We start from the raw sequence: 24,967 nt of genomic DNA, 5'->3' as shown, positions 1-24,967 counted from the left end.
GTATACTTTTGGCCCAAGCATGTCTCTTCCAGTTTTCATGTCTCTTCTGGGCCAATGTTGCCTGATGACTTGAACCGTCACACAATTTAAGAGTTGACCCCTACATTTGCTTCTCCTAAATCATCTACCAGTTCATGGGTTCAAGCCCTGACAACTCAGAGCCTGGAGCCTGCTTTGGATACTGTGTCTCCCTCTCTCTCTGCCCCTCCCCTGCTCATGGTCTGTTTCTCTCTGTCTCTCAAAAACGAATAAAAACGTTAAAAAAATTTTTAAAGAACTGGTAAGGAATCAGAATGATTCCATTCTGGAGCACAGACAGGACAAAGAAATTAGAGTAATGTTATAAAGACATTATAATGTCTTTATATAAAGTGACAAGACCACTGTAATGGATTTGTAAGATTTACTAGGAGAGGGGCGCCTGGGTGGCGCAGTCGGTTAAGCGTCCGACTTCAGCCAGGTCACGATCTCGCGGTCCGTGAGTTCGAGCCCCGCGTCAGGCTCTGGGCTGATGGCTCAGAGCCTGGAGCCTGTTTCCGATTCTGTGTCTCCCTCTCTCTCTGCCCCTCTCCCGTTCATGCTCTGTCTCTCTCTGTCCCAAAAATAAATAAACGTTGAAAAAAAATTAAAAAAAAAAAGATTTACTAGGAGAATAGAGGGTAATATATCTTAGTAGGTACACTAGGACTAGAATGTGGAGAATCTCATGATGCCCACAAAACAGAGTAACTTTCCAAGAGGACATCTGAGACACAAGTACAAATTTAAACTAAAGAAGATGTCATAGGTTAATATTGAGCTTTAAAATCTGATTACATATCTTCTGTTGAATTGATAGATTCTATGAATCCCTGCATCCTATGTGATGGTAAATCTTCAAGGTAGATTTCTGGAATGCCTCTACGTAATGCTCTTTGAGATTAGAGACTTTTAGGGGTCAAAAATGCAAGCTAGCTCTTTTTTGGTCATAGGAGAGAAAAGAACATTTCACTTAATCAAGCAAAATCTCATCACTCTAAGCAGAATCCCTAGGTGGGAAACTGCTTCTGGACAAGCAACTCAGTTCTGTCCTCATGAAGCCCACTTACCTTATGGAGAATGAATGTCTAAGTTTACGCCTGACCCAACCTATAAAGTTGAGTTTTACCACATCCAAGAAGCTTCCTTTATTAACTCCTAGACTCAATCTTGAGGTAAAGTTCCCTTCTTAAGTTTTCCAGATCTTCCCTCTATCGTTCTATCTTTTTCTGTATATTTACAGAAAAAGAATAGCATACTTAGAGTAACAGGAGAGGCATTGCTTCATAATATTTAGCTCAAAATGCAGTGGAATTTCAATTCTTGCCCAATTATTTTGCAGATAATGAAACTAGTGGTGGTATTTCCATACAATGAAAATGGAAATGCTGGTGGTGTTTCCATATAAATGTCCTATGCAAGGCACAAAGTACTCTCATATATCCTTAAAAGATTAAGTTAGGCACTCATAGCAATGAAGCTCTTTTCACTTTCCTTTGACACCCTGTCCAAATTTTATATTATTTGTTTAATATCTTTTCCACCTCCCTGCTTTCACAACTTCATGTGACTTTTAACTCAACATAAGGACTATGTCCTTAGTCTGGATCAAGAGTCAGCAAACTTTGGCCCCTAGGCCAAATCCATCCTACTATTATTTCTGTATGGCCTGCAAACTAACAATGTTTTTTAATATATTTTTTAACTGTTGAAGAAAATCAAATTCGAAAGAAAAACAATATTTTTGATATGTAAAACTTATATAAAATTCAAATACCATACCAGTGTCCATAAATAAAGTTTTGTTGGCACATAGCCATGCTTATTCATTTATGTATTGCCTATGGTTGGTCTCATGCTGCCATGCAAATTTGAATAATTACAATAGAGACAGTACAGCTCACCAAGTCAAAAGTATTTACATCTGGCCCTTTACAAAACATTTGGTGTCTCTAGTACCTGAAACTCAGCAAGTGATTATCAACTATGTCTTGAAATAACTGTTGAATGAATAAACATGAATGCACACAGGTGGACACAAGGAAAAAGTGAACCAGTAAGATTTCAAATATTTCACTGAAAACTGAAAACAAATAAGAGTTGGAATCAAAATGTATTTGTGGTTTATGGTGAGATAAGCAGAATCAGATTTACTAAAATATCAACAAGCTACTAATCTCATACATTAATGAAATTAGAGCTTTAATGAGGTGCGTAGTGGCTGGGGGGGGGGGGGGAGGCAGAAAAGAAGGAGGCTCTGAGAAGTACAGAGTGCCCTACTACACTCTTTAGTCTCTACTGCAGATATTTTCTTTTTGAATTACTCGTCGCTGGTTAGTGAGACACTTAATATTCACCCACAAAGAAAATATTAAACTAAAATGATAAATTATAAACACAAGTATACTTGATGTTTCTTCCAACTTAAAGGATAGAGAAAAATGATTTTTACAAAAGTGTATTTTTCACTTTCATGTTTCTCCCAACTTGTAGATTAGTAGTATTAGGATAATAGACGCACATGTAAGCGTTTGCGCATGCGCGCGCACACACACCCACACACCCACTACTACTAATGGCAATTCTGTCGGTGTTGTTTTTCAGGACACAAGAAGTAAACTGGTTTTCAGTGCCTCTGGCCTTTCTGTTAAGAGCAGACAAAGAGTGTATGAAGACTATTCAACTATGTCAGAGACTTCCTCTCATGACTCCTTCTATGATTCCCTATCAGACATGCAGGAAGAAAGCAAGAATGCTGACTTCTTCCCTGGGCTTTCTGCTTTTCTCAGCCAGGAAGAGATAAACAAGAGTCTTGACCTGGCCCGGAGATCTATCGCCAACTCCGAAACGGAAGATTTTGACTCAGAAAAGGAGATCTCGCAGATTTTCAACACCTCTCCTGTAAGCCTCTGTGAAAACCCTTCCCATAAGGAGACCAAGTTTGGTGAGTCAACCTCCTCAGGAAGACCTCATGATAATAGGTCAACACCTGTCCAGCCTCTGCCTGAACAAACCGCCCCTATCTCTTCACCTGCTTCAAAGAGGAAACCTGCCATATCACCCCTGCTTGCCAGCCCCAGCTATATCCGGAGCCTCCGTAAGTCTGGAAAACGTGGTGCAAAAACTCCCAACCCAAGTGTAAAGCCCAAACCAGCATATCAAAGTAAGACTGGCCCCCAGAGCCAGCTATGTGACAAGGCGGCTAATTTCATTGAGGAGCTGACGTCCATATTTAGAGAAGCAGCAAAGCCGAGAAATAGAAGCCCAAATGGGGAGTCCTCATCACCAGACAGTGGGTACTTGTCTCCTAAAAATCAGCCATCAGCCCTGATGGGTGCCTCAGCCAGCCAGAGCCCCACTGGAGACCAACAGGAGATGGAAGCAGAGGTCAAGTTGCCCGAAGCCAGGCATCGTTACCAGAAAGACCAGAACAAGGCAGTGCCATGCAATAACATGCCTCACCCACAGCCTCAGAATGCACTCCGCTTGCCCTCAGCTCCAAGATTCATCCAGAAGCTTCGGAGCCAAGAAGTGGCAGAAGGAAGTAAAGTTTACTTGGAGTGTAGAGTCACCGGAAACCCAACTCCTCGGGTCAGGTAAGAACGTTTTTATTATGAAGATCAAATGATCTGTGTTGACTTTTGGTTTTACTTTAATGTGGAATGAGATTTCCTGGACAGTTAGCCCTCTGGAACCCGAAGTCGTGTTTTCAAACAGCTGCAGGGCAAAAGCATCCTAGAATTGCAAATAGTAGCTTTGCCAGTTATCACGGGTGGAATGTATCTGTTGTCATGAGCCATGTGCTACGAAAGGGAAGGCAAAGGACTGGACAGGCACAGAGGGGCACAAATGTCCTGTTAAACAGGACTCCAGAATTAATAGCATCCAAGGAAACTTAAAATGTGCAACTCATGTATTCAAAGCACTGTGAAAGTGTGTGCATAATTTGAATACGAGTTGCTGAAGATGGTTGAAAGTGTGGCTAAAACTAGACGTTGTCTGGCTGCATAGAGATGAAAGGCACAGGTGTGCAGTGGCCAACCACAAGATTAACCCTGACCTAAGGCATGGGCTAAGGGGGCACATATTCACTTTAAAAAAAAGCACCCCCAATGCACCTTCAATGTAATGCAACCAAGGAAACAAAGAAAGATAAAGCCAACTGAAAACAATGCAGGTGTGATGTTTATACACAGGTTCCAGCCACTACAGCATGGCTGTAGCAAAAAGGTCACGATTCGAGGAGTGTGTGGTTGGTTGGAGGCAATATACACTTACGTCACCATGACCATTCTAATTTCTGTTAAGTTCTTCCTCCCTCACTGCCGAGTTCGTACTTTCTGTGCAAAGAGGTTAAGAGGAGTGACTCTGGAGTCAGACTGCAGGGTTTCCACCCATGGCTCCACCTTTTATCAATTGTGTCACCTAGGCAAGTTTCTTTGTCATTTAGTTTCTTCATCTGTGAGATGGGAATTAAACTAATACCTCCCTCCTTCTATTTTATGAGGACGACATCACACGTGTGAAAAAATAAAACCGTGCCTTGCGTCTAGTGACGGCTGCATTAGTATTATCTATTATTTTTATTGTTTCTCATGTCTTAATTTTATATGCCAAAGTGAAAATAACGTTTCAAGTTGGATTGCACTACAAAAATAAGCCATTCATTCATTTACTTTGAAAGTTTTGCTGTTATGAAGAGTGTTTTACCTAGATTATGTAAATATTAAACAGTAAATTTGACGTTGTGAAATTTGGACAAACAGTAAAGTAGATCTCATCCGCTAAAAATTGTAACGCTGGTACATTCTTATTAATATAGCATTTCACAAGCCGCAGACTTGGCCTCTTACCCTACATCCACTAGTACACGCTTAGCGAGAGTTGGTTTCTTGGGTTGACAGGGTATTGCTCACAAACATGAAGTAAGCATTAGCATTACTGACTAAAACGTGGTGTAATTAAAGGCAGGGAATTTTTTTCCAACCAATTTGTTCAACTAATTCTTCTTGAGTCACCCTTTACAGTAATTTTACCATATTGCTCTTAGAAACTGACAGCAGGGGGCAGTAAAAAACTTCTTAATGGGTTCCTTTCATTACGTGATCCTAAATTCTGCATTTATGTATATTTCCCACAAAGAATTTTCCTTATCATTTTGCCTACGATGGAAATGAAATCGTGTGATTCTTTTGGATTCTATTTGGGTTGTTTTTAACCTACTAATCTTGGGACAAATAATTCTGCAGGAGAAATACTTTCACAAGTCCTTCAAAACGGTTCCACAGGTTTTCAAACTGCATATGACTCCACTCACATTTGCCTTACCAAAACAAGCCCCTTTCAGACGTATTATCGTGGCAAGTAGACTTACCACACCCTGTCAAAAATGACAAAAAACAATCCATTTAACATTAAAGGATTAATTTAGGTGAGCAGACCATAATTACTGTATTAAAGTTCATTGAACTATTTAATAATTTGGAGGACATCAAATTCATGCTTCTGTCTCCTTTTTGCTGGGGGTGGGGGAGGCTGTGTGCAGGGGAGCATTAATTTAGCTAGTAACCACAGAATTATTAACTAGTTTTCCCTTGTCATCTCCTGGTCTACCAAAGTCCATGCCCAATGCCCATTAGACATTACAAATTATGCCCTTTTAGAGTAATTAAGTCCTTGATGAAATGCTCCATTGTTTAAAGTTAGCTGGTCTTTTTTATATCCTTTTGGAGCTTTTGTTTGTTTTGTTCTGTATTTTGAGAGGGGAGTGTACATGGGTGCTGGATTTTCTTAATTTCTGTTCCAAAGATCTTGGTACTCTCTTCCATGCATTTGTCAGTATACCAAATGCCTAGGAACATTGAGTTCCTTTTCCACATGAGACTTGAGGGTCTATAGAAATAACCTTCTTTGAAGGAAATTTCACATGAAGAAGAAAACCTGGGGCACCTGGGTGTCTCAGTCGGTTGGGTGTCTGACTTGATTTTGGCTCAGGTTGGGATCCCAGGATCTGTAGGACTGATCCTTGCATTGGGCTTAAGATTCTGTCTTTCTCGGGGCACCTGGGTGGCTCAGTCGGTTAAGCGGCCGACTTCAGCTAAGGTCACAATCTAGCGGTCCATGAGTTCGAGCCCCGCATCGGGCTCTGGGCTGATGGCTCAGAGCCTGCAGCCTGCTTCCGATTCTGTGTCTCCCCCTCTCTCTGCCCCTCCCCCGTTCATGCTCTGTCTCTCTCTGTCTCAAAAGTAAATAAAACGTTAAAAATAAATAAATAAAAATAAAAAATTTTTAAAAAGATTCTGTCTTTCTCCATCTGACCCTCTCTTGCTCACTTTCTCTCTCTCTCTCCTTCTCTCTCTCTCTCTCTTTCTTTCTCAAATAAAAAAATTGTTTTTAAAAAAGAAGAAAACCTTAAATAAAATATTAATACGCTATACTGGAGCATTTTAGAACCTGGCTCAGACTCAGTCCAAGTGACTCTAAACCCAGAGACTGCACAGACCTATTGATTGGTCTAAGATCCCAGAAGCAGGTAACAGAACCCATAGAGAGTAAGGGGATGTCAGAGGAACCCAAAGCAAGCAATCAGCAAAGGCCTAACAGGCACTGACTGGTAAGCGTGGAGACATTCAGCTGTCGAAAAGTCAGCAACCGTAGGACAGGTGAGTGCAACGTGGAGCAATTGCCAATGGTAAGGTCCAGACGGACTTCAAAGGAATGCACCACAGGAAAATACGGCAGCAGGTATCAGGATCCAGACACAGGGACAGGAGCCCAGGTAGAAAATTCTACCCTTGAAGAGTTTAGTTAAGGAAAAGGCGAGGCTGCTGCTCCAAAGAACAATAGGACAGTGCAGGAAATAGAGACTCAGGTATGATTAAATGAGGCAGGACTTTAGGGACTAAACTCATGCTGGGTTCAGAATCGGGAAACAAATTGTTACCCTGACAAGACTGGGCTACTAAGCTGCTGGCCTGGAGCTTCTTAAATGTGGCCTAAATAGAAACCATTTGGTCTGGGAACCTGGACATAGTGAAACTTGCAGATGTAGATAAAGTGACCCCAACTAAAAAGGAGGCCTGGTGGAAACAGTAGGATTGAAGCCAGGCCAGTCATTTCGAGGCTTTTCTACTTCATCCTCCCACAAATATAGCTGGCACAGATACCAGTTATAACCACAAAGAGGACTGAAAAAAAATCTGTTTGCCTTCTTTATTCTTGCAAAGTTCCAACAAAACCTCAACAAAAAAGAAAAACTAATGGAAGAAAAGCTTATGTATAACTGAGGTCATATACAATTTAGATACTACTCAAATTACACACAAATTATTCGTTAACAACTTGAATTATTACATTAAATAAAATTGAGTCAGAATTCATAAATTTTTGTGATTATGTCCCAGTGGTTCATATTTCTCATGTACTTCTTTACAATAGTATACAGACATCGCCTTGCCTATTCCCTCCTCTCTCAACTTTTGTGAGTTGGTGAAAAATTCATGAAGAATTTTAGTTCAAAAGTACCTTCAGAATTATTAAAATGAGACCTCATATTTTCACTTTATGTTTTTCAAAATATTTTATTATGGCAACCATATATTTCAAACCATTTACATATAAGGGAACTCAGAAAACTAGGAGATTATTTGCCTAGTAACAGAAAAATAGTTAATTAACCATAGAGACCAGACTCCTGTCTTCTGATTCCTAATCAGACACTGAGTGACTCATGAGAAGATTTAGCCACTGTCACTGCTGTTTTGCTTGTTATGTGTGATTACTGAAAAGCTCCAGAAAAGGACATGAGTGGAGCTACCATCTGGAATTCATATTCCAAATATCTTTAAAGAAAATGATACCCTGATAATTTTCACAATATGTTCTATGTTAAAAAAAAAATAGCCATTCATGGTCATTCTGTTTATTTGCAGTAAGGTAATACTGCAAAGTAAGTCAATCAACATAAACCAAAAAATGTTAGGATGTGGGGGGAAGTAGATATTCTCCATCAAATAACTACAAACAAAACAAATCATTCCCAGTTTATGAACAGTAGTCCAAACCATCCTCATATTCAAATTGTATTGTGAGGTAAATGTGTACATACTCATAAGGGAGGAAAACACTTTTAAACATCGACTTATTGCAGTAAAAGTGAATCCAGGGGCGCCGGAGTGGCTCAGTTGGTGAAGCGTTCGACTTCAGCTTAGGTCATGATTTCACGGTTTGTGGGTTCGAACCCCACATCGGGCTCTGTGCTGACAGCTTAGAGCCTAGAGCCTGCTTCGGATTCTGTGTCTCCCTCTCTTTTTGCCCCTCCCCCACTCGTTCTCTCTCTCTCTCTCTCTCTCTCTCTCTCTCTCTCTCCTAAAAGTGAATAAACATTAAAAACATTTTCTAAAAAAAAAGTGAATCCAGCAGTTGTCCAAACATATCGAATATTCTCAGTACAATTACTCGTATCTCATAAGATGCCTATTCGTTCATCATTATTAGCTTAGTAAAGTTTCAATTAATATATGTAATTAAAAGTAATTAAATTCTTTCTTTTTAAAATCAAAACCCAGTGCCTCCAATGCTTCCAATTAGTTTACATTAGTGAGACTTTGATCATCATCAAAATCCAAAACAAGAGAATTAACCACATCAAATCTATGCAACGCTGTCTGTAGAAATTTCCATCTCCTCAAAAGAAATTAGAAATAGAAACAAACCACCGATTCACTTTTCTTACTAAGGACATCAGTATATTCTGCTCATGGATTGCTTTGGCTTGGGAAAGCATGGCAACAGTACCACTAGCCAGTAGGTTATGAATATGCGGTGCTTATTAAGACCCAGATGGCTTAGTTCCAGGAGTGTTGTTTGTTTTTGTTATAGAATATTGTCACAATGCGACACCAGATAATACCATTAGATTATCAGTATGAAAAAACTGACCATACAAGTGTTGTTACAGCAACGTGAAATGTAAATAGATACGCAAAATTTGGAGAACAATTTTGTGATACACAATAAAGTTGAAGATGTACATACCCGAAACTTCTATCTAATAACCGATTGCCTACTTGATATATCTGCTTGGATATCTAATAGGTTTATTAAATTTAATATATCCCAAACTGAACTTCTGGTTATTCTCCAAAAACCTTCTCTTTCTAAATCTTCTCCATGTCAACAAGTGACAATCCTCTTTCCAGCTGTTCGAGGGAAAAACCTTAGAGTCATCCTTGGCTCCTCTCTTACTCGCATCTCACACCATCCAGTGCATCCAGCAAATCCAGTTGGCTCAACCGTTGACATAGAATCTAGAATCAGACCACTTCACACCACCTCCACTAATCAGGCTGTCATCATTAGCTGGTCCAAGCCACCATCATCTTCCCCTAAGGTATTTGTATTACCTCTTTGATCTGTCTGCTTATTTCCATCCTTACTCATTACGGTCTATACAGCACCTAGCATGACTCTTTTTAATAAAACTATGATCAATAACACAAAGCTTTCCAGTGCCTTCTCATCTCACCCAGAGTAAAATCTGTAGGCCTTATAAATGTTAATAATTAGGCACCTTCTCTCTGATTTCATCCCCTGCTATACTCCTGTTCGGTCGACTCCAGACGCAATGGTGTCCCTACTGTATTCCAATATGCCAGGATGTTCCTGTCTCAGGCCTGTCTCGGGCCTGTGCACATGCTGTTTCCTCTCTGTTCCCTCTATGAAGTTCTCTTCCCTCAGATATATGCAGGATTCGATACTTCATCTCCTTCATATCTCTCCTTAAATTCACCTTCAGAGTATGGCCTTCCACGATTACTCCATGTAAAAGAACAGGTCCTGCCCACCTTATTCTGTATTCTGCTCTCTTGTTTTGTTTTTCTCCATAGACCTTATCTGATACACTCTGCATTTTACTTGTTTTTGTCATTGTCCATTTCCCTGAGTAAAATATAACACCCTTGAATACAGGGACTGCCATCTGATTCTTGTTATTGTGTCCCTAGGACCTAGAATGGTGCCTGGCACATAACAGATGCTCAATAAATATGTATTGAATAAATGAACTTCACTCCTAGCTATCTATCCGAAAAGAACTTTTGCTCATGTGTATAAGGATACATATATAAGAATGTCCATACCAGCATTGTTTGTTTCAAAATACTGGAAATAACCTAAATATTCATGAAAAAGAAAACAGACACCTCTTTGAAACAGTGATTTTATTGCCTTCACATGTAGATCCAGAAGTGGGATTGCTGGATCATATGGTAGTTATCTTTTTAATTCTTTGAAGAACCTCTATACCATTTTACATGGTGACTATAACTTACATTCCCACCAACGGTATACAAGGGTTCCCTTTTCTTCACATCCTTACTAGTGCTTATTATCTCTTGTCTTCTTGATAGTAGCCGTTTTAAAACAAGCTCTGTGTCCATTGCTATATGAATAAGGAAAACGTGGCACATATATACTAGGGAATATTATTCAACCATAAAAAGGAAGGAAATCCTGCCATTCGCAACAACATGGATGGACCTTGAGGGCATTACCCTAAGTGAAATAAACCAGAGAAAGACAAATACCATATGATCTCATTTACATATTGAATCTTAAAAAAAGGCAGACTTGCGGAAACAGGGAGTTAAAATGCTGGTTTCCAAGGGCTGGGGGACGGTGGTAATGGGGAGATGCTCGTCAAAGAATACAAACTTCCAGTTAAAAGGTAAATAAGTTCTGGGATCTAACGTATATCACAGTACAGTGAACAATACTGTATTGTATACTTAAAAATTTCTAAAAGACTAGATCTTAAACACTCTTACCAGACGCATGAAAAAGAACTTGTAGGGGCGCCTGGGCGGCTCAGTCGGTTAAGCGTCCGACTTCGGCTTGGGTCATGATCTCACCGTCCGTGAGTTCGGGCCCCGCGTTGGGCTCTGTCATGACAGCTCAGAGCCTGGAGCCCGTTTCAAATTCTGTGTCTCCCTCTCTCTCTGCCCCTCCCCTGTTCATGCTCTGTCTCTCTCTGTCTCAATAATAAATAAACGTTAAAAAAAATTAAAAAAGAAAAGAACTTGTAATCATGTGAGATGACGGATATGTTAACTAATCTTATTGTGGTAATCATTTCACAATATATAGATGTATCAGATCATCACAGTGCACACTTTAGACTTACACAGCGTTATAAGTCAGTTGTGTCTCAATCAAGTTAGAAAAAAGATAAGAAAATAGCTAAGTTGTGATATATATTCACACACTGAATGAACTAGTTTCATGAGTCAGTAGGTCTGAAACTCACAAATATAATAGCAATCTAAAAAAAAAAAAAGCTGCCAAAAAATGGATACAGATTACATGAATAAATTCATCCATATGAAGTTAAATTTGCAAAACAGTACTATTCCAGGCTTGGGGATATGATAAGAGTATAGAGAAATGCATGGGAATAACAAATACTAAATCCAGATAGCAATAATAGTAGAGATAAAGAGGAACGTGATTAGTAAGGGGTGTGTAGAGGGCATCAACTGTGTTTGCAACGTTTCATAGCTTAAGACGGGTAGTAGAGACACAGATGTAAATTGTGCTAATTTTATACTCAATGTATATCATATTTGGTAAATGGGAGCAAGCAAAATGGAGTAGAATCCAAAGGAAATAACACCACTGAATTTTATAGTTTCCTGTCTTTCTTTTTCTTCTATCATTTCCCTTTATTTATTTCTAAATCTTTTAACTTTTTTCTTTTTCTGTACATTTGCATTGACTCGAGAAACTAAGTCTTTTATATTTTACAGAGGACAACGTTTCCTAGGACATCAAATTACTATTGAACTAGAAACCAAACGAGATTAAACAACAGAATAGCACCTTTATTTTCACAGAGATGAAGAAAACCTTATCTCTGATTCCTCCTCACAGGTGATTTCTGTGAGTTGATAAATTAAGGCACTATGACCTATCATGCTATTTTGTCCTCTTGCCTATCCTTTCCATTCTTTCTCAGCCCCTATCTCCATCCCAATATCTACCCACTTGTAATTCCCACTTGAAAAATGAGCTATACCTCTATGATGCTTTAACATCATTAATGCGAATATAGAATCTGCTTCTATAGATCAGTGAGTGAAATAGGATAACTCAGTATCACTGAACCCAGGAAATATTGCCTGTTTTGTGGAATTGTTGTTTACTGATTTGAACATTACAGAGTAACAGCAGCTACCTTATTACCTGTTCTTGGTCAACCCATGACGCCATGATGCTGTGATACTCCAATTCCACTGCATATAATGCTGCTCATAGGGATATCTCAAGAAAAAATCAAGAAGCAAGCTTGATATTCATGGCAAGTGTGAAACTGGTTATAACAGTATTGATATATAGCATGAGGTAGCAGTAGCCAAATCAGACAGCAGCATCTGTTCTAAGAATTGATTCCATCATTTCAAGTTAACATCTCAATGGCCAAGTTTCTGGATTTTATAAGAAAAGCAGTCAATAAACAAACATCAACATAAATTCTCAGAGGAAATAAGGGGAGTCACAGAGAATCCCTTTAGAATTAAAAATAATGCTTGTGCATTTTTAAAAAAATGCTATGGAACAAAGAGCAGAAGTTTAGGGGCTGACAATACAGATTCTGAAGCAAGAGTGTGAATCTTGCCTCTATCACATATCAGTCCAGTCACCTTGGCAAGTTATTTAACCTTTCCATGCCTCAGTTTCCTTGTTGGCAAAATGAGAATAATAAAAGTACCTACCTCTAGTGTTATGATGAGTGTTAAGTCAATTAACACAAGGAAAGAGTTTAGAACTCTGCCTGCACATAGTAATAGCTTAATAAATACTAAGGTATTGTTATAAAGTAATTATTATTACAAAGTGTTCACCTTTATTGTTTATTGTCTTTGATTTGCTATAAGCTCCCTACACTCTGCCTTCTCAAAAATCTTTGAATCTATTTCCTTTCTTCAAAATCTTCATGCTACAATTCTCTCTTGTACTGCTAAGTATTCCCAGTGGTACAGGGTTTATAGAGAAGGAACACTTCAACTTTATAGACTAACCATAATTTGTAAGGAATACAATATATCTTGAAAGGTGTTTTGATCCTGTTTGGACCATGAACCTTAGATTTGTATCTCAAGGTCAGAATCAATACCCGGGCTGCCTTGGGGTGTTGGGATATTGTCCCCTGGTCTCTGGCTATTGTCAACTTTTACCTCACTTGGCCTTCTGTTCCTTCACAGCCTCAAAGGATGGGATCAAAGCCAAAGATAAGTCATTTCTTTCCATCTCTACCCCTCCCTCCTACAACTAATTATCTCCCCATCCTCTCTTCCTAAATTTTGAAGCTGTGAAGGTCAGCCTTCTTGTGGACTACCGACAACTTGGAAAGCCTTCTAAAAATCAAGTCTCTGACTATTGTTTTCTTGCTGCATTTAAATTGTTTAGCCATTTTCCTGAGTTAACTTCATGGTTCCTTGTTAAATATTTGCCAAAGCCAATTGAAAGTGGTTCCCCAACACTTTAACCACTCCCTGTTTTTGTATTCCAATAATTTCAGCAGGAAGAAAACTCTAAAAATAATTTGAGTAACAAATGCAGGCTTTTCCCCCAGCTAGATATATTGGCTTTGGTTTTGTATTTTCTTCCTGCTAAGTATTACACCATCCAGCAAAGCTCTCAATAGGAAAAGAATGTGCTTTTTGGAAGTTTAATTTACTATTATGCAAAATCCTGTGAAACAGTTGTTTTGAAAGAATTTGACTGAAGTTTGGGATGGATACTTTCAGTCAAAACTGCTCAACACCTCAAGTCTTTTCTGTAGAGTTCCTTAAAGTACTTCTGGACTGTTTCTTCATTTTGCCTTAGGGCAGTGCTGCCTCACGGATCACTGAACCTGTTTAGGCGTAATTACAGCAATTCAAGCACTCCACTTCTATGTTGCATTCTTTTGACGGTTAGAAGGAGTTACTTTATAAGTATAAGTGTAGCAAATACAATTATAAGTCTGAAACTTGATGCAGCTGAATCTGCTGACCAAAATGCAAAATTTTTCTACCAGCTGGCATGTTCAAATGATGTGTAGCAATAGAAAGGATTCTCTCCTATTCAGTTTTAATGTTTTTGAGCCAAGAAATAGGGCCATAGTTAATATCTGCTGGAACAGGAGTAAACTGCTAGTCACCTGAGCACTGATAGAGAAAAGCATTTCCCGGCAATCAAAAGCCTTTCCTGGTAAAAAATTAAAAATAAAAAAGAGAGAGAGAGAAAGGAAGGAAGGAAGGAAGGAAGGAAGGAAGGAAGGTAGGAAGGAAGGAAGAAAGAAAGAAAAATTATTAATTCCGAGTGGAAACATTGTTCTCTTGATTATGAGTTCTAACAGTGAAGTCTGATTCTGTATAATAGCATATGGGAAGTCAGGCCATAAAACAAGTTTCTAATCAATGGTTATATGGTCCACATGTGGGCCAGATAACCTAAATAAAAATACCCTACCGAATAGGATTTCTTTTTCCCTCAGGTGAAGTTTTAGCCTTAGTTGCTGGAACTGGAAAAGTATTTTCTAATGGAAGAATAGAAGGTAAGTCTGGTTAAAAGGATTTCCAAGTATTGAAGGAGAATCTTTGAAGAAGAAGAAGGGGGAGGAGTGTGGGGAGAGTGGGGGAGGAAGATAAAGGTGAGACGGAGAAGAAATAAGTTAGGAAGGGAGGGAGAGAAAGAAAATTTTCATTTGAAGTTAATTGGTTCTTTCTTTAAAAGCCAGGGAGATCTTCAAAATCATTTTTACTTCACATTCTATACCTAAGTTTACAAATACTTGCATCTTAATGAAAGAAGATGTTAATTGAAACCTTGAAAGATGGTTTATACACAGTGTAGTTCAATGAGTTAAACACAGGGCTTTTTCCATACACTTCTACACATAAGTTGATAAACATTTATATATTAAAGAAACAAGATATTACTTGAAAGATCTATTATACGGGGGCCCCTGAGTGGCTCCGTCAGTTGGTTGAGCGTCTGATTTTGGCTCAGGTCACGACCTCACGGTTCATGAGTTCAAGCCCTGCATCAGGCTTGCTGCTGTCAGCACAGAGCCTGCTTCAGATCCTCTGTCCTCATCTCTCTGCCCCTCCCGGACTTGAGCTCTCTCAAAAATAAATAAACATTAAAAAAAAACAAGACTTGGGACGCCTAGGTGGCTCCGTCGGTTAAGCGTTCCACCTCAGCTCGGGTCATGATTGCACAGTTCTTAAGTTCAGGCCCTGCGTCGGGCTCTGTGCTGAGCGTGGATTCTGCTTGGGATTCTGTGTCTCCCTGTCTCTCACTCTGCCCCTCCCCCACTCGTGCTGTCTCTCACTCTCAAAAATGAATAAACATTAAAAACATATTTTTAATAAAATAAAATTACAAATTAAAAAAAAAGACTTGTTATACACATTGTAGTAAAAAAATCATTTTTACCATCACTGAAGTTATCACAGACCAATTTCATTAGCAGAGAACACTTCAGTTGTGCTTATGCATAGGGAAGGCAATAGATACATAGTTGATGAAGGCTAAGGAGATAGGTAGAAAATATTTGTTTCAGTTTTGGATTTTGAGCCACCACAGACAGAGATTAAGAATTTTCTACATCATTATATGAAGTTGGTTATGATGAAGCAACTATCATGGACCAGTAAGCTTTCTGGACTAATAATACTGAAAAGGTATAATTCACCAATAGGAGGATTTGGTCAAGGCCAAGGACTTAGCTAGGCCTTGTCACTCCTGTCTACAGGCTTTGTCATCCCCTCATAAGGAGACTTTGGAAGTTAACACCAGAAACTTACTATAGCATTCAACCACATCATACATGTCTATGAAGTCATCACTAAACCACTAAACTGGGGGCGCCTGGGTGGCGCAGTCGGTTAAGCGTCCGACTTCAGCCAGGTCACGATCTCGCGGTCCGTGAGTTCGAGCCCCGCGTCGGGCTCTGGGCTGATGGCTCAGAGCCTGGAGCCTGTTTCCGATTCTGTGTCTCCCTCTCTCTCTGCCCCTCCCCCGTTCATGCTCTGTCTCTCTCTGTCCCAAAAAATAAATAAACGTTGGGAAAAAAAAAAAAAATTAAACCACTAAACTGTAGGAAGCTTATGCTAGAATGTCATTTCCATTCTTCTTAAACCCTTTGCTTATCGTTCTGAAGTCACAAGTTAAAAGAATTCCTCTTTCTGAGAGAGCTACTGAAATCGAGACCTTATGAATGTTGTTGTCATTCTCCTAATAATAATAATGGAAAAAATGATATTAATAACTGACTTTCTTGAGAACTTAGCACATGCCAGACATTCTTCCCACATATAAACTCACTCTTCCTACAAGGTAGATGCTACCATATTTCTTGGGTTCTAAGACATATATTTTGTCACATTTTAGCATCTCCATAATTAGAATGCATCTTGCAGTGGAGAGCATTTTACAGTCACTATCTGACCATAGTTGTGATATGGTTGTGATTACCTGTGCATATACAAATTTGGTCAGAACTGTTTATTTTTTTCACTTTGAGTTGTTTGCCTTTTGGTACTACATACTGGTTTTTTCCTTTCTTAGTAGATAATGATGTCTTATAATGAATGGTATATTAGTTTCACTAAGCTATAATATTATCTCCATTTTAAAAACAAGAAATAGGGGTGCCTGGGTGGCTCAGTTGGTGAACATTCAACTCTTGATTTTTGCTCAGGTCATGATCTCATGGTTCCTGGGATTGAACCATGATCTCAGAATTTGTGGGATTGAAACTGCTTCAGACTCTGCCCTGTCAGTGTGGAATTCTCTCTCTCCCTCTCTCTCTACCCCTTCCCTGCTAGTGCATGCATGCATGTGTTCGTGTGAAATCTCCCCCTTTCTCTCAAAATAAGTAAACATTTAAAAAAATAAAAATAAAAACAAGACGGGCACCTGAGTGGCTCAGTTGGTAAACATCTGACTTTGGCTCTGGTCATGATCTCAGGGTCTGGGAGTTCAAGTCCCACATCGGTGAGCTCCAGCCCTCATTGGTTGAACATAAGCCCTGCTTCGGGTGAGTTTGTGCTCCATTTTGGGTGAGCTTGAGCCCCACTTGGGGTAAGCACGAACCCCGTATCGGATGAGCCCTGCTTCTCTCTCTCTCTCTTTCTCTCTCTCTCTCTCTCCTCTCCTTCTCTCTCTGTCTCTCCTTTTCTCCTTCTCTCTTTCTCTCTCTCTTTCTTTCTTTCTCTCTGCCCCTCCTGAGATTCTCTCTCTCTGTCTGACCCTCGCCCACCTGCACCCCCCTCTCTCTCTCAAAATAAATAAATACATAAATACATAAATAAAATAAAAACAAGAAACAAAAGGATGAATAGCTTACAAAAATTATCCAACTGCCCAGAGTCTTTACTTTTCAACCACTATTACTCTAGTGTCCATAAAATCAGAGGGACACACAGCCTTGCTTACAGGATCGTGCCCCAATAAAGTTCAGGTGAACCCCAGCATGCCACTAGAAACACCTACTACGGTAGCCATTATCTCTTGAAAAGCGAAATGTCCATGAATTGCTTCCTTCCATTGCTCCAGACAAAAAACTTGGAAAAGAAAAGAGCCATGACCAATGATTTCCTGGTCCTCGGGACAAAACCTTACATCACATATACTTCTAGCCACATTGTATTGTCTGCGTGAGGGGGTCTCGGCATCTTTATTAGCAGGAGCAATCTCCATTGCTGCAGCTTGTGAAAACATGGGTTCTAACTTCCACTTTCAGAGCCAGTTAGCCGGGTCTCTCTCTTTCTCTCGTAAACAGAGCAGTAATCCCAAACAGAACATAACAGATATGATTTGTAATCCAGTGTGGTACTATTTAATTCTTGTGCGTAGTGGCCAGCGTTTTAATTAAGAATGTGTTGGCATATGTTGGCCAGAATCCTCATACATGGAATCATTCTGTGCTCCAAGAACAAGGACAAATTATCACTGCCTGAAATAAAGAAGGAACGGGCCCCAACAACACCAACAACGTGTTAGTTCAACTGATTTCTGATAGACATCTTCAACAAAAGGCCGTTGTAAAATACAATACAATAAGGTTTGGGGTTTTGTTTTGTTTTGTTTTGTTTACAGAATACACAGTTTTAACTTTGAACAGGCAGCTATTAAAAGGGAAGTATCAGTATGGAAGAAATCAAACTGACATTTGGACAGTATGTAGGATGAGTGCTGTTACGGCGTTGAAAATCAATGCACACATCAAAATGGCAGATAATCCTCAGCTCACCAGAGAATTCATGAGGGGCCACGTGGGGTGGTGATTACAGAGGGGTGGGCATTATGTGCGTAATCAGGAGAGCTCTCTAGAAAAGCACCATCCTACCTCAGGGTTGAGTCAGTTTCATTTACAGGAAACATGTGTACACAGTCAGTTCTACAAATATCTTGACCCATTCATTTCTATCCTACGGTCCTAATAGTTGAGAAAAAAAAAATTTAATTGGAGGGACTGGGACGTATGTTTTAAGTACCCATTTGTTTAACTATTGACTAATGGAACATGCCAATGTGCTACCTCAAACTAGAGATGCCATCACTCTTTGTTAAATAGCAGATAGTTCACAGAAAAACAAGTAAAATCGCTCTCATATGAGAGAATTGTTGTGTTTTGATTGTATTTTTTTTTTTCAATTCCTAACAGGCCAATGCAGGTAGAATGATGAATCCATTACAATGAGGTGTGCCTATCCTACTCCAAATCAAAGTAATTTTACTACCACTGTATAATAGATAATGTAGACCTGTAGCCTACATTGCCAATTAAAATGTTTCGTACTTACCTCGTCTCTTTCATCTGTAAATCTTAAAATCTTAACATTTATTCATCTAGGATACTATGTAAAATGGCTTTAGCTCTCTGGAATTTAAAGGTGTGCCTTCTAACAAGAGCTAGAAGCAGCTCATTGCCTTCCAGCAGAGTTCAGCTTCCCACACATACCTCAAGAGCTCACAAAGCCGTATTTTCCTCAGAACACAAGACTAGTGCCGATTCAGAATGCACTATGTGGTCTCAGCAGTTTCTTGACCCCATGGGGTCTTCCTCAAGGCCTCAACTGCCCACATGTGTTTCTTCTCTTCTTTTGATGGTTTTCAGGCTTTCAGATTTTGACAAATCAGAAAAAGATCAAACCCAGCCGAGAACCTGTCTTTCATTACAGTTTGCTCTAGTTGAAATGTTAAATTTTCTCACTTGCATGGAATTAAAGTAAATTATGATCCAAACTGAAAGATGAGTTGGGTTCATCTTCTCTCTCACTCACACCCACATTGCAAATAACTTCTTTTTCACATTGCCTCACCTAATGTATCTTTTGCCCTCTTGCTGCACTTTCGTCTAGCAGGACTGCTCATCCCTTGGGTGGATTTCTAGAATCCCAACTTAGTTTGCCTTTCAGCATTCACATAAAATGCCATACCTGCACTAATCTCTTCTACTTAATGTCCACGGGATGATGGGTGATGACTGTCAGAAATTACCTGAGGCTGTTGGCATGTAGTGTTTTCTCAAAACCTCACCTGCATGGCTATGTTTGGTCAACCAAACCCAGTAAGCAGATCTTAGACTATCAAAGCAGTCAGCAAGCTTGAGGTCGGGGGTTAAAAAATTATAGACAAACGAAGGCTCAACAAAGAGAATTGGAGAAAGAAAAAAGGTTGAAGGATTTGAAGCAGATGACATCCGACACTGTTCCAAGAAGGCTGAGTGCTAGAGACCATCAAGACAGCCATATATAAAACATTTCCAGATCAAACCACCAGGAGAAACAAATTAATAAACAAGAGTCCCCTGCTTTGCTGACCAGTTGTGGCATTTGTCTCAGCTGTTTGTGAACCAATAGTTGTTTGCTCACCACAACATTTATGTGACAGCAATCCTGAAGTGACATGAGTCATTGCTGAAAAGAGTAATGCTCACAGATTGCTTCCTTATGACTTGGAGTATTAGGTATGGAAGGAAATGAAGACAATACTTCCTTTGGGCTCCCTATGTCTTCTTAATGGATCAGAAAAGAAATTTGAAAATATTCCTTTAGTCCAAGCTGCCACAAAATTGTATTAAGGTTATGAAAATACGAGTATTTAAATATGAGGATCTATCAGTCTGCTCTTGTCACTTTGTCCCCCAGGATCCTCTGACTGGTATCTTTCTGAGGCCCAATAGATTCTCTTTCCGCTCTCCTCCATCCCACTCTTGCCCTCAGAAGCTGACCTGTGGAATTCAACAGATTCCTTCAGGCTCTGTTTGGGTTCAGCCCCGGGGAGCCATGACAGGTCGTGGGAGTTCAAGGGACTTGGTTCCCTCACTTCTTCCCTGTGGGTTTATGCTAACTTTCCCCATCAAAAGAAGGTCCTTACTCAGAATGATGCTCTCTTCTGTGTTCAGGAATCTGCAGCCTCCCTTTTACTTCTAATTCTGCAGGCTCAAGAATGGTAACATGGCTTTATAGCCCCAGGGCGATACATTATCCCTTGTGGTTTCCTTGTACCTTGACAACACCTTTGGATCTAGTCCTTTCCTGAAGCCTGCCTTGAGTCATCTGGGATTTAGTTTATCCTTTCTTCCTAGTTGGCACCTGATAACTTCAACTAATAACTTCATCTTCTGATTTTTCCCACACCTTTGAGATAAGATGACCCATAATCCTTAAAATCTAGATAAGGGATCATGACCAATTCCTGAAATGCTTTACCCTGAAATTGCTAAGGTAAATTCTAGATTACTCACCGGCAAATTATCTGGCTTGGAAATTATTTTTCCAACCCTATCCTCCCTTTTACTCCTCATTGTTTGCTTTAAGGATTTTTAAGTAAGCCAATTCCAATTCTGTAAATTTGGTAAAAGATGTGAAGGTGCAAAAACACATTTTATGTCATCAGTGGAATTTCCTTATGCATTCTCTGTCAATGAGAACAATAATGACTTAAACTTAATAGGGCGTTCCATATGCTTGGCATTTTTCTAGGGATTTTGTATCCATTCTCTCATCCAATCCTTCCAAGAGCTCTAAAGAGTGGGCTCTCTTATTATCGTACTACCATTTTACATTTGAGGAAACTGAAGCTCAAGGAGATAAGTAAATTACCCAAGGACATAGACCTGGTTAGTGGTGTCTCTGGGGTTACTAACTGCAAAAGTTGGCTATTTGGCAGACTTTCTAACTGTTCGTGGCTTACGTATTTGAAGCGGGGTGTTTTATGTATTTAATGGTGCATAACAAACCACTCCAAAACTTAGTGACTTAAAACAACAACCTACTATTTTCTTCTACTCACTAGTCTATCTGAAGAGCGGCTACCACAGGTGTCTTCTCAGGCCTTTGTGTGTGTGTTCTCCTGGACTGAGTGAACTCTAAGGAGAGTACAGAACACAGGATGCTGTGGATGGAAGGGTGAGGAGGGTGGTAGGTACAACAGGGTTACAGTTTGAATTAGGGTTAAAATAGAGGCAGGAAGGAGAATCCAGATTGATGGTAAGGAAGAAATGCCTAGCATAAGAATTAGGAGTGCCTTTAAGAGCTGTGTTCTGCCCTTCGAGCCCAGACTCCCTTCTTCAGTCATGTAGCCTGCAGCATGGTATAAACACAGTGTGAGAGCCAGAGGAAGAAAGAGAGCAGAGCAGCACACAGTTAAAAAGGCCATGACCTCCTCAAACTCTCATGGAACTCATTACCAAGGTGCACACAGAAATGCCAGAGCTGGTTTTCTCCTCCAAAAAATTAGACTGGTAAATTGCTCTGTTGAAGTTGTATCTGCTTTATTAAAACTTGAGAATGATCACTTAATATAACAAAATTTTTGAGGCATTTTCAAAAATTATCTAAGATCCAGTTCAACCACAGTTTTTCTGGGGGGAAGCTCTCGGGACAGCAGAAGATACAAAATCAAATAAGGGAGGTGCTATTTTATTTTATTTTTTGTCGGTAAATCATTTTTTCTTTTTTTCTTTTTTAATTTTCTTTTTTATTTTTTTCTGATTAGACCTATTTATTTATTTTATTTTATTTTATTTACTTTATTTGAATTTAATTTTTTTTAACTTACATCCAAATTAGTTAGCATATAGTGCAACAATGATTTCAGGAGAGAATTCCTTAGGGCCCCTTACCCATTTGGCCCATCCCCTCTCCCACAACCTCCCCAGTAAGCCTCTGTTTGTTCTCCATATTTATGAGTCTCTTCTGTTTTGTCCCCCTCCCTGTTTTTATGTTATTTTTGTTTCCCTTCCCTTATGTTCATCTGTTTTGTCTCTTAAAGTCCTCATATGAGTCAAGTCATATGATTTTGGTCTTTCTCTGACTGACTAATTTCACTTAGCATAATACTCTCTAGCTCCATCCACGTAGTTGCAAATGGCAATATTTCATTCTTTTTGATTGCCAAGTAATACTTCATTGTATATATATATATATATATACCACATCTTCCTTATCCATTCATCCATCGATGGACATTTGGGCTCTTTCATACTTTGGCTATTGTTGATAGTGCTGCTATAAACATGGGGGTGCATGTGTCCCTAAGAAACAGCACACCTGTATCCCTTGGATAAATGCCTAGTAGTGAAATTGCTGGGTCGTAGGGTAGTTCTATTTTTAGTTTTTTGAGGAACCTCCATACTGTTTTCCAGAGTGGCTGCACCAGCTTGCGTTCCCAAGGGGAGGTGCAATTTTAAACCAAAACATTACATATGAATTTATTGGGTTTTGATATTTTTGTTTTTCAAAATAAACACCAGATTAAAGAAATGAAAATAATGTTTAAACAAATATGTACTCACCTAAAATATTGCCTTAAATGTGTATTTTTGTGTTAATGAAAACTTCAAGCTGATTTTATGTTTTCAAACAGGTTTCCCACCAGTGCAGATGGTATACAACTTGATAATATTTTATTTCATCAACTTGCTGTGGTCCTCAGGTTCTATGTAGGAATAATTACATGCTATAAAAAATTGGGGGAAAAAATCCTTGATGACAATTCACTTTCTGGAATTGTGCATGTATCTAATTTGATAGAAATAGAGCAGCAATAGCTAACTCTAATTTATTCATTGCAATTGTCAACAAAAGAAAGTAGTTAATTAAGATCTAAAAGACTAGAGGGGCGCCTGGGTGGCTCTGTCGGTTGAACAGCCAACTCGGTTTTGGCTCAGATCATTATCTCACGGTTCATGAGATGGAGCCTTGCTTTGGGCTCCATGTTGAGAGTGCAGAGCCTGCTTGGAATTCTCTCTCTTCCTCTTTCTCTGCTCCTCCCCTGCTTGCACTCTCTCTCAAAATAAATAAGTATACTTAAAAAAATATCTTAAGATCTTTAGGTCTTAAGATCAGTAATCTCAACCCTCTCACTAAACAAAATATTTCATTGCAAATAGGTCCCTTGCCCTTTTATTCCCATAGTGTTATTGAACGTCTATTGCATGAATTTGAAATATATTGTTCATGTGATGAACATTTATAGAACACTCCCTGAGGGTAAAGTTCTGTCAGGTGTCAGAGGGTACCACAACAGTTTGGTCCATCACTTCAGTAAACCTAGAATTGGGGGAGGGAGATAGACAATGCATATAAATGTAATTGGAAGTTTCTGCCTCTCAAGACACAAATATAACTGTCTCCTACTCTTGCTGAGTTTATGGTTTGTGAAAGTTTCAAATGTACCCTAGATTTCTTCCATTTCCTTCCTCACCAACTGGGCTACTGTTTCTGTACATGCTGCTTCTGTGATGCACTAAGTAGACTCAGATGTGAAAATTCAGAATCTCTTTAAGTTCCATGTTTAAAATGCTTTCATTCACATTATCTAGCTTAATAACCTTCACAGAAAATGGTGTCAAAGGAGGCAGGTGAGAGATCACAGGAATATCCACAATATATATAAGTGAGCTAAGAGGGCAGATCATCTGGGGAGCTCTGTGCCATTTTAAGACATCCGAGTTCACCTATAGCCACTAATGACCACCATGCCGTTGTGAGATTTCAACACATAGCCCTCTCCTCTCCCCATCTCGCTGTCACCTCTCTCCCTAATCCTCTCTACTTCTCAACTTTCTCTTCCCTTCTGCATTGCAGCAGAAGCTCCAAATTGTTTTTCCTCTACTAGTCAGGGCAATGTTGTCCTCCTCAGAAGTCTTGGCATCATCTGGCCCCTAGATATTTTCAACAGAGAATTCTCTCCCTGGGAGAAATTCTTGTGTAAACTATAAACCATATTTAAAAAGTTTTCTCTGTCTTATCACATACTCCTAATTCAAGGCAAAGGAAAATAACACATTATGTTATTAGCTATTGCTTATAGAAGAGAAATTTATAAATCTATACATAGATAGAAATGAACATGTATAACTGTGGGACTATGTGATGATTTTTTTCTTTTTCTACCGTTTGTTAGAATATTGGGTAATAAGACTGTTTTGGAGTAACAAAATACATTGCTTCAAAAGACTACATATAATTTTTAAGCTGATTATGATAAATCCAAAATAAACAGTCAGATCCTTATGATTATTTTGCTTGAACAAATTATACAGACTAAAGGCTGTCTCCAAATCTCTGGAGAAAATGTCCCAGGTATGGATGTAATTCATCTTAAAGCAGGGGGAATGATAAAGTGCCAAGGTTGTCTGGAGCAGAGCTACAAGGTTAGAAGGAGTGAATGACTTGGTGTGACAATAGGTGATGCCACATACCACATATTTTCTGTCTTATTTCCAATGAACTTGGCCTAAGAAACTCGAGATATGAAGCTTTTAAGTGAACCAAAACTCTGGGCCATACTGAAAAAACACCTACCAGGAAAATTATAAATGCTGATAGAAATGCTCATACAGTGCAGATACAAGGCAGATATAAACCTGGTGCTGGCCATCAGGTCA

General features: G+C 39.2%; 1 protein-coding gene across 3 annotated transcripts in view; it reads left to right on the top strand.

The window, feature by feature from the left end:
- PALLD (palladin, cytoskeletal associated protein) overlaps nt 1-24,967 on the top strand; it is a 409,470-nt gene that overhangs the window by 17,192 nt on the left and 367,311 nt on the right. For all 3 annotated transcript variants that reach the window (XM_043565870.1, XM_043565862.1, XM_043565879.1), the window contains exon 2: nt 2,623-3,614. In XM_043565870.1, coding sequence (XP_043421805.1) covers nt 2,704-3,614 — 911 coding nt within the window. In that variant the 5' untranslated portion in view covers nt 2,623-2,703. The remainder of the gene's footprint in view (nt 1-2,622; nt 3,615-24,967) is intronic.

The sequence above is a fragment of the Prionailurus bengalensis genome, chromosome B1 (genome assembly GCF_016509475.1).
Source record: "Prionailurus bengalensis isolate Pbe53 chromosome B1, Fcat_Pben_1.1_paternal_pri, whole genome shotgun sequence".
NCBI lineage: Eukaryota > Metazoa > Chordata > Mammalia > Carnivora > Felidae > Prionailurus > Prionailurus bengalensis.
The sequence above is the reverse complement of the archived record's forward strand: the minus strand, read 5'-3'. Positions and strand labels throughout refer to the sequence as shown.